This window comes from Exophiala aquamarina (assembly GCF_000709125.1).
Source record: "Exophiala aquamarina CBS 119918 chromosome Unknown aczIA-supercont1.1, whole genome shotgun sequence".
Lineage (NCBI taxonomy): Eukaryota > Fungi > Ascomycota > Eurotiomycetes > Chaetothyriales > Herpotrichiellaceae > Exophiala > Exophiala aquamarina.
Genome location: NW_013550587.1, coordinates 685,399 through 696,497, shown reverse-complemented (window position 1 = coordinate 696,497; position 11,099 = coordinate 685,399). Strand labels below are relative to the sequence as shown.

Sequence of the window (11,099 nt, the reverse complement as noted above, 5' to 3'; positions counted from 1 at the left end):
AGTTGCGAACTGGGCAAATGTCCTTCCTAAGCGATTCTATTAGGCCTAAAATGGTCCAAAGTCTCCGGTAGTGGCAGGAATTCAAATGCAGCGAGTACTGGTAAATAATAACTCCTTTAATTTTCATGTACAATATGAGTAGTTCTAGAGAACAAAGAAACTCCTAACATCCACGACCATTGACGCCTTTCTTTAATGTTTCCCTAACTCAACCCGTCGCAGAAGCTAACCATCTTTGTGGGAAGGATCTGAAAAGGCGAGTGTCTATTGCCATTTCAATCATTAGTTTGTTTTCCGAACACAGGCCAACAAACGATTGCACACAGGTCAATCACGTGCCGCAAGTTGGCAAAAATCCCCATCCAGCTACAGTTGTGTACAGTCCACGCAAATGGAGCAGGTTGCCTGGCAAAGGTTTACCATCCGACGAATCTACCACCGCCGGAAGGTGAACAAAGCAGAGGTAGCTGTTGCATCTCCACCACCTGTTGCAGCCGTAGCATCGCCGCCACCTGCAGTTCCAGTTGCGGCGGCGCCACCATTGCCGAAATCGACCAACGCAGAACCAGTAATACTGGAAAAGGTATCGTTGTTGTTTTGGTTGGTGGGCTGATACAAGTCCATAGGAATTGACGGCAAGGCGGTAATATACTTGCGGACAATCACCGGTCCAACGATCAATGCGAGGAAGATAACAAGCAGGAGGAAGTAGAGAATTGCGTAGCGAATGACACGTCTCTTCCGCAGGCGAGATTGTTTAATGGTATAAATCGGTGGGCGAATTTGGCGACTGAACAAGGTTAGCATGCAGGAAGGTTAATCGAGGGGAACACATACCTGGGGCGCAGCCAGAAGAGCATGACGGAATGGAATTTGTCCACATATGGAATGCAGAGGGCTGGAAGCATGATGAACATGATGAAGTGACCAAGAATGAAATCCGCAGCGAAAAAGCCAAGCTCGGTAATCTTGCAAAGGAATTCACGAGCGGGTTGGGACATTGAGTGCCAGCCCATGGAGTACCATTTTCCTGTCCACCATGCAATGTTCGAAGAATCGGCCTTGAATTCTCGAGTTAGGCACAGGGCAATGATCAGCTTGAAAATGAACCGTTGAAGAGCGACAGTGGCAATCATGCCCAAAAGTGCTTTAGCAAAGATCCAGCCCTCGAGGAAGAACATGACCTCCCAGAATGCGAAAAGCATAATAACCGCAACCGCGTGAGCAATAGCAGCAAGAACGGACCCAAACTTTTTGCAACACATACTCAGGACAGGGCCCATACAACATGCCATGGCGAACAGAACTGCCAGAGTACCAGCGTTAATGGCAATAGGGGCGAAGGCGACGATGCCAACACGAATTAGAGAGTTTGTTGCAGGCTTGATATCGGTCGTAACGCCGGTCTGAGCATTGATAAACAGATATGGGATCAAAGTTGCGAGGACAAGTACGAATGGACCGACAACTTCGCTGAAAAAGATGCTGGTGAATCGAGCTCGAGGGACATCTCCAGACAGCTTTTCCGACGGCGAGCCGAGGACCTTGCGCTTGAAACCAGTGAGGCGTGTACGTGACAGCCTACAGAAAGCAATCCAAGATGAGGCGTGAGAACGAGAGTTTCCACGGGACAGCCATCGGAGATAATCTCTGTAATCGATGAAGAAGTCCGTCCAGGCAAACTGGTGGGGGTTGAAGATGAAGGGTGAGATGCAGAGACCGAGTAGGGACATCCAGAACCATAGAAGCCAAGCCCCCCAAACAGTGATAGTAGCGAAAAGCAACATCATCAGGGAACGGGCGCCAAGGTAGATGGATGGCCCAGCAAATCTCGAGTACAACACACCGAACGGGATACGAGCAGTGGCAAAGCCACGACCAGTTCCGATGTAGCGAGCACCTCCGAATGACAAGTCCTGTTGGATCGAGCTAGCATAAATCTGGCAAACAAACACTTCAAAGATGAATGAGAAAGATGCGAAATGTTTGGCCAGACGGGTAGCAGCACGCCAGACGCCACGTTCCGTCAATTCCTGTACAACCAAGGGGACAAAGGAGATGAAGAAGACGATGAAAATGGAGACGATACAACGTTCGACCCATTCCATAATTGGTGTCAGATTGGTACATCCGGTAGGTCTCAAGGGATCGGTTGGGGGAACATTGCGGTTGTAGAAACAGGTGATGGTCTCATGTTTGAGGGCACCGAGGTTGATCATAACAAGCATGAACATCTGCACAGACAACATGATGAACATGTTATTGATGTGAAAGCCAGGGTGGGCATAGTAGAAGGACAAGAACCGATCAAGAGGGAGTTGAGTTCCGAGGTAGTAGTACTCGCGGGAAAGCATCTGTTCACCCATACCAGTACCAATCTTGGTTGTAAAGTTCAGAATGGAGCCGAACCCGAGATCCCGACCCTTGCCACACTGATAGTATTCACAATGCTTGATGCGACCGCCACGGATCAGCGCGTTCATTCCGGCGTAGATATCCTCGTTCAAGTGTAGACCCTTCTGTGCTTTGGAAACACCACCACGAGTAGTCATGAATATACCGTTCAAGAAATCAGGATGGCCGTAATGAAGCTTGCCGCCAATCTGTGCTAGGGTACGAGCGAAAAGTGTGCCGAACGTTTGTTCCTTGCCAGCAGCAACATCACCAAGAACACCAATGTTTTCGGAAAAGATATATTCGCGAGCACCGAGGATAGCAACTGGATTGAACTTCGAAGGAGGAAGTCCAGGTGTGTATGGCGAGACATTATCTGTGGTCATTTCCTCGAACTCGGCCAAAACGCTTCGAATCTTCAAGCATTCCTCAAGGTAATTGTCTTGATTGGCATCAATGAGCTGAATGTATTCGCCGCGGTAGAAGATGATGGCATGATTCTGGTTGTCAGATTTACCGTCACCAAGAATTGGGTTGCCGGAAAGTTGCACTCTAAACTTGGGTCGACGCATTCCATTCTCGAGGATTTCAGAGTGACCATCGATTAAGGCAGAATAGAGACGCGGTTCTTCGCCTTCATTCGCCGGTGGCTCTTCATCGAGATAGGCAATTTGAAGATCAGGGTACGCGCGGAGCAAGAATTCGGTGTTCTCGCGTTCTTCCTTCTTGAATTTGGCATACCGTTGCATTGACACGACAATCTTGAACTTGCGTCTTGCCATGCGCTCAAGCTCACGCTCCAGTTTGTCCGAATTGCCACCAAACATCTGAACGACTTCGGGGTTTTCGACACGGTACAGAAGCTTGATTGCTCTGCTGTAGTTCATGAAACCTGAGATAGTACGATACAGGGTCTGTGAGCGAAGCGAGGCCCAGATACGAGTTCTCAAGGTATACTCAGGAGCGGCAGATTTAAAGCCGATACAGTAGAACGGAAGATCGTCGATCTTGCTCTTTGCAGTGTCCTTTTCAGATTTCTCGTAATCTCCGTTGAACTGGGATGTTTCATCTGCCAGAATCTTTGTGTCCTTGACGAAGCAATCCCATTCGTGGGGATGAAGTTGCTTCAGGTATTCGAGAAGAGTAACGCGGGAATAGGGTTCGTCCTCACGGATGATTTCCCTAAGAGAAAGCAAGATCTTCTCACCGTAATGTGGAATAAGAACAGTGAATGTGGGCATGTTGTCCACTGGTAGAGGTTCTGGAATCGGAGTGGAGAGAGACTGCGCGAAGAACGAGATACGGCGCTCAGCTTCACTCTGCAAGGGGAAGAACTCAGTCTTGAAAGAATGATCTTCTTGCGAAACGAAGAAGGTCGGCGCTCGCAGAGTTCGCTTGCCTTCCTGTTCCGAAGGAACCTGGTGGTACAGCAATTTTTGCACATGGTCAATGGCCAGAAGGTGCTCTCTGTACATGGAGATGACGATGGCATTCCAAACCTGAGAAATGAGTACCTTGGGCTTGTACTTGATTTCCATGTCGGTGGTCGCCAAAACCTTGGAGTAGATACGCTTTGGCAGACGAGAGAAGATGTTCCTCCATGGGGTCCAGATAGAGACGCCCAGATAGAAGGATCGAGCAACTGAGAAAACACAATTCCAGATGATGTACCAGAGATAAGTATCCAGGAAGAAAAGAATCAAGTCGGTGAAGAACATAAGACCGAGCAAAATCTGAGGCTGATACTTGCAGAGGTAGTCCTTGAGAATGGCGTCACCAGCACAATTGCGAATCTTGGTGTACGAGAGGATCTTGATAGGATCTCTGAACGAAAGGGTCAAAAAGAAGTATGATTCCGCCAATTTGGCGGCAAAAACCATGATCCACAGACCATAAGACATCCACATATCGTTCCCTTTGAGGCGTGGGTATGAAGCAGTGAAAGTCTGGCTCGCAACGTATTGGCGAGAGTTTCCCTTCATATAACTCCCAAATAGACCACCGAGAGGCATAATGGAAAAGAAGAAGAACGTTGCGAGCGCGATCAAGAATTGCACCACACCCAAGATCAGCGAAATTCTGGATGTTTGGTTGAAGAAGAAGATGTAGCCACTGGGGGCAACATTCAGAACCAAAACTCCTATGAGAAACAAGAGTCGCTTGGTAAGATGCTGAGCGCCGGCCCATCGACGAGGAACATAAGACCATTCTATCAAAGTTGCAATGACTTGAATGAGAGATGCGACCGCGCCACCAAGCGCCACCACCGACCACTGCACTGGGGTATGGGGTTTGTTGTTAAGTTGTTGCTGATAGTTCTTGGTGTAGAGCGTGGGAGAGTTGAAAGCAGTGTAAAACCAGAAAGTTGTCAAGTGGATGACCCAGATGCGGTTGAAGTTGACGACCAAGTGGAACCAGGATCTTGTCTCCTTATATGTTTTGAAGAAGACTTTCTTCCAGTTTACCTCTTTTAATTTGACATACCGTTCAGCAGGAGGAAAATCGACTATGCGGGACTTATCTTCCATGACGATTCGCTCAATACCTTCGGGGTACCAGAAAAGCTGGTTGATGTCATCATAGCCGATAACATGGTTATGGTCTCTTTCACGGCGCACATACTTTCCATCTATGATCTCGTAGCATTGATCTCTGATGTACGTGTACAAAGGCGTGACAATCTCGTTCAGATAGGTGAGTTCCTCCACGGGCTCAACTCGGTTCTGGCAAGCAGGTGAGTGCAAATAATCATCGGCACACTTGAAGATGAAGCAAAGAGCTTCAGGCATGAATCGGACTTGGTTCGCTTCGCCCCAGCAAAGCAAGTACAAAGCAATCTGCCGGGCACGATCATGCTGCGACATCTTGTTCATTCTAGTCTTCCAGCGATAGACGGCTGCCTCTAAGGAATTGTCGCCTTCGAAGGCTTCGAGTGTTTGCTCTTCGTTTTGCGGGTTGTCTTTTGCCTTCTTGGCGGCGGCTTTGCGTGCCTTGCGAGTGCGACGATTGCCTTTACCCAGCTTCATGTTTGCAAAGCCGACTGCATCATCGAGGTCGAGGTGAGCTGCAAAATACCATCTCCTGTAATTTGCATTGTCACCGCCAATGTAGTCGGCATGAAGAGACAACAAAGCTTGGTTCGGTGTCATTCTGGAGGCACGAGAGTCGAGGAGGGTCATCATGTGGTCGTACATGTTGCGCATGCTGTCTCGCTGGAACCCGAACTTGGCTGTCAGATCCAAGAAGATGTCTTCGATTTCTTCCTTGGAAAGAGGGATTTGGGCATCAGAGGTCCAGGCAGGATAAGGCTCTCGAGATCGCTGACCGGCCGGTAGAGCGTTGCTGTAGTCCATGCCATAAATGGGAGTTGAGGCACCAGAGGATCGGTTTCCACCGTACGAAATTTGGGAAGATGGTGGTCGGTATCCTCGGCCGCCCTCATAACCGCTATTGTATCGCTCGTCGCCTCTCCCGTAGTAATCCATTTCGGCTGCACGAGCCATATCAGATCTCATGGTGAAGTCGCTAAATGTCTCCGAATCTTCCTCTGAATCGTGGCCACGGCGTCGGGGTCGTTGACCTTGGTATTGCTGTCCTGCAGCTCCTTGGTCATAGTATTGACCATCATAGTAGTCATCTTGGTAACCCTGATGACCCTCGTAATAGCCTCCATCGTTGTGGTAAGGGTTTGATGCATCTGCGTTGTAGTAGCCACTGCGAGCATGTCAGCCACCTTATTTTCTCTTCACAGAAGGGACAAGGATAAACTCACGACTCATCATAGTATCCTTCTCCACCATGTTGGTGTTGATTGTAGTCATATTGATCATGGTAGCCGCGTCCATCGCGTCCATCGTCCTGGTAGTAGGCGTCATTGCCCTGCTGTTGGCCATAGCCATCGTCATAACCACCCTGCTGCTGCGGGTGCTGGGGATGGCCAGACATGTTGAAAGGAGGCTTCGAGATCTAAGGTATTGTCAGAGCACGGTCAGGTCAGGGGGTTGGAGATACAGGCCCACCGCAGTGGGAGCTGGTGCCCGAGAGCGGCTGCGTACACGCACCTCACAGAAGTCCCATTAACGCCAAATTGTAATCTTGCAGGTGCGTTCCAAGGAGTTTGACTGTGCGGCTTCCTGAAATGTGGATTATTAGGTATGTGCAGGCCGTAAGCAGTGAATGTATTTTCGGCGGTAAGCCTAAGGAGAACCGTGCAAACACCGGCGAAGTAGTGTGATGAAAATCTGAACAGAATGAATTCCAAAGACACTGAATTAGGTGGTAGTTGGGCTCCCAGGTGAATATCGTAAGTGCAAGGCAAGTGGGAGAAGTGGTGTAAGCTGGGTGTGGTTGTTGTGAAACGAGAGTGAAGGCAGAGTTGGTTTGGTTGCTGAGCCAATGCAGCTGCAGGAGACGCGCCCGTTGGCAAGCGTGGCTAGCTTTTTCTGTTCAAGGCGACACACTGCTTACTCTACGTTTGCCCTCCTTTTGTGAAGAACTGATTGACCGTGACAGATAGACCTCCTCTTCACCTTCCTTGATCCGCAGCGATTGAAGCGAAAGAAGGAGAATATGATAAGAGAAGGAAAGGAAGGGACGTTTCGTAGGGAAACCAAGGCTGGTAAGGAAAGGCAAGAGAATCAAAAATTCAGGATTTTGGAAGGAAGCTGGCAGTGGCAGCCGGGACACACTAGAGACTAGGAGCAGGAGGCGTGCAGGAGCTAGGAAGCCAGGGAGGGAGCCAGGGAGGCAGTCAAGCTTGTTTGAGTTAGGGTCAGCAGGGACCCAGGCAGAGGCATGAGGGGAGGTATCAGGAGCCAGGGCGAGCTGCAGGCGAGAGATTGAAGATTGACAACAGGTGGGTTGATTTCGGGGACAGGGGCGGACAGGGCCAATGTTAGAGAGCGCCCTGGCTTACCCACATGCACTGTTGGGACTGGATGGATAAGGAGGGTCAAGACGGGTCGAGGCAGGCAGGTCAAACAAGGGGGGCAAGGCACTAAGCGCACCAGGACGCCAGAACCAACAACGACGGCGTCACGGCAGCGGGCGGACATTACGAGGGACGAGGAGGAGCATTACGAGGGGCAGCTAGGGACTTGGTTGGGTAAGGCATCCCAGATTCCCAATGGTCTAGAGCCCCAAACAAACCCACGGGCCACGAGCCACGAGCCACGCCACACCAGGAGACACCAGTTCCCAGGCCCACGCACGCAGCCCTCGGGTATCCGTCCATTACACTGCGACACCACCCACAATTCTCCTTTTGAGCCCCATCCGCGTGCCTAACTGCCCACTCGTCAATGACACTAGAATTGCGACACTTTCAAGGGCGTCATCCATCCACTTTCATAATACTTGGCTTGCACTACGGACTCAGTTCCCGCCCCGTTGTCTGGCCTCTGCAGGCCTGCAGCATGCAGTGCTATCTCTGGCGACGCCTCCCGAATTAACACGCCCTGTCCGTGGCTGCGAGGTTTTTATCGAGGTTGTGGCTATGCACTTTGCATAATAATCCCGTCAATGATCAACCGCCCTCACGATGTGCATGTCAATCAGACCCAATGCCGCATTCTACAGTGGGCTCGAAGAGAGTCCAGAATCGCCGTTGACAGAAATCGACCGACAGATTTGTTTATGTGCATGTTGTCAGCTGGCTCATCAGCAGTGCAACAGTCATGCAAACCCGTGTTTCATGCTTTGTTGCAGATCATGATCCATCTCGGACATTTTCTCCATGCAATACTGCGGGTATCCGATGCCCACCTCCAGTGAGTCGGTGACACCAGATAGGACTCCATCACAAATTAGAACGGGTGACTTCAAGTCCTATCTTTGCGATGATCAAGTCCTTGATTCGCATTCCTGTGTCGTGCACATTTCTCGACCATCCATGCGCTGACAAAGACCATACGGCACGGAGCTCGTTCCTCCCCAAATGGTATCGACTCGATGTAGCGGATCTCATTTGCGGGCGAGGCGCAGTCGTTTGGGGTACGTATTCGTTCATAGTCAAAGCAACCATTCTCGTAATGGGAAGGATTGCACGGAGTTAAAGGTCGATGCTTGTCTCAGTCGTCCCTTTGATTGACAGCGCATAATTCGGGCAGTTCAATCCCAAGAACTTCCACCATTTATAATATTAAGATTGGATTACATTTGTTGCTGAAAGGTCTTGATCTGTACCAAGTGTGGTCGCCGGTAGTTTCTAGTTAGAGCACGGCCGTTCCCTTTGCACGAGGCAGAATCAACGATCAAACATCTCAGAGGGGGCTATGCTTCAGTTCTGGAAGCTTTTCCCAGATGCAGCTTGCAGCATGGTTCATAATTGGTGTATCTAAATGCCGTTTGTCTCGGCCAAGGCTGACACTTCCGGCAGTGACTCTGCTTGTCTTCCATCCCACTTGCGTATATCACGGTGTGTAGAGAATGTACTGGTACCTTCAGCGCTCGGGAGTAATGATCACATGGTGTTAAGACGTACGAGCAGTAGTGGCTCATTACTATTGAGTTCGGCGTTGGTTGGGCGTGCAAAATCTTTATCATATACGGAGTATTTTGTGGGCACTGCGGATGGCAGATCATCAGCTATTGATGCCAGTGGAGTCCAGGCTTTAACCAAGGCTCATACGAGTGTACTACTCATGCGATGTTCCATCCTTCAACCACGGACAACCTATAAATTCCATGAGTGACAGGTTGAGGACAGATGCAGTCTGAGTACTCCATACCTTGCCACCATCCCGCCCTCCTCTTCCGCGTCGATCTCCTCTGTAGCTCGTCATCATACAATGGTCGAGCAGCAAGTTCTTCCACTTGAGCGATGGGGTTTCTAGTACGTACCCGTCATCGGCAAAGCAGGGAATGCAAGTGGACCTTCCTCGATTTTGGCCAGACAAGCTTTGGTGGGAAAGTGTAAGACATGGTGGGAGGGGCCACCACGACTTAGTCCAGCATTGGGGCTCTAGTCTAGGAGATCCTGTGGCAAATGCTAATTTAAGGTTGTCCTCAGCCAGGGGGTGCTTCCTCTTTGATCAGAATGAAGCCGTTAGCATGAAGCACAGAACAGGTTAGACGCTGATGGGCAGCTGTGAGGGTTGTTATCATCATTGGTGCATAGAGTAATAGCTGCTGGTTAGTGCCACTGGCGCCCCTCGATCTCAGGTGAACGAGCACTAAGTTATCACTCGTAGAACAGCCGCCTGGAAATCAATGCCGTCTGGAAAAGGGGGCAAGCTTGCTTTCCAATCAGGTTTCGATCAGCCACCTTTAATTTCGTCAATTGTCAAATGAGGCCTCCCTCTAGCCTCCGAGACATCCATTGCGGAGATGTCGAGGGAGCTGTCCGAAGATCATGCGATTGTGGCCGCCATGGTGAGACATGCAGCCGATTATCCAGGACTATCAGTTCTTTGCTTTGAGCGATTCGTGGCGAATGGTGATGGATCAACCACATTTCAAACACCTACTCCATAGATCCTTAGATGCATTGGCAGCTGGAAACCTTCACCTGAGTCTTCCATGATGGAATGAATTCGATGCTCTCGTGGGTGCAGGTGCGGAGGCGGTGGGAGGTCGAAGAACCACACCACCAACGTGGTCAACCACCACGAGACAGCTACTAATAATAAATGATGCTCATCTGCTGCCAGCCTGCCACTGCCACTATCGTTCTACCAGTATCGGCTCCTGATGGACAAATCCCCACAACATCCCGTAAGTTGAATTCCTGAGCATCTCCTCTACGTATCGACGTACGGAGTACAGTAATAGTACTATATATCTATATATTCATACATTCTTTTCACCCGCCTCGTAATGCATTCTCATTGAAGGGCCTGAGGGGCTCTTTCACCTCTGCATGCACCATAGTTCCAGAAATGTGGTCTAGGCTGGCCAATGTTGGTCAACCGATTGGGGGGGGGACGCGTGTCGCTCCTGTTCGTGTCACTTTCTGGTCCAAAACAGTTGTGCGGACCGAATGTCAGTGCTTGAAAACAGATCTGCGACACCACATGAAAACCAATGCGGATGACCATCTCACTCTGCAGCCACGCCATCGTGTGTCTCGATCAGGCTCATATCAGCGTCAATATTGAGCACTTGGGTGCATGCACATTATCATCAGACTCGACTAGCCACTACGCGTACATACCACGTTTGCAGCGAGAGTCCGCCTGCACAGCCCCCCAAGTCACATGTCCATAGGCCTCGAGCGAGGAGAAGGGTGACCTACGGACAGGGTGCATACCAGTGAGCCAGTGACCAACCGCACGCGGACGACCGAGTCCTCCGTACCGCATAGCGAGTAGTAGTAGTCGGAGCCAAAGGGTAGCCCTCGCAAGCCAAGCTACCCTCGCCGCCGCGTGTTATGCTGATTTCCCCTTCCACCCTCGATTGAATTCTATCCCTGAACTTGCTCCTTACCTTTTCTCCTCCCCAGTCTTTGTCCCTCTTCATCCATCCGTTTGATGCTGTTTTTCGCCTGTCTTTGTTCTTCACTTTCGTGACACTCTTTCCACTAACCACCTAGGTCATATTCCGTCCCTCGCTCCTGCTCGACCAAGGCAGTAATTGTTCAATTTACGAGTGCCTCCGGGAAGGTTCACCTCTCTGCGCAGTTTCAATCTTCATTTCCTTCCAACTGCCACAATCCTGCCACTGCGTGCTCTTTTGAATCGCCTCTCAGGCTCTTGATCATCTGCACC

General features: G+C 50.2%; 1 protein-coding gene across 1 annotated transcript; it reads right to left on the bottom strand.

Moving 5' to 3' along the window:
- Positions 1-432: 432 nt before the first annotated feature.
- Positions 433-6,339, bottom strand: A1O9_00254 (1,3-beta-glucan synthase component FKS1; the record flags this gene model as incomplete). Its single annotated transcript, XM_013409418.1, has 3 exons — positions 433-790; positions 838-6,108; positions 6,167-6,339. 3 exons carry the CDS (start codon positions 6,337-6,339, stop codon positions 433-435), a joined length of 5,802 nt encoding a protein of 1,933 aa, XP_013264872.1.
- Between the last annotated feature and the right edge of the window lie 4,760 nt (positions 6,340-11,099).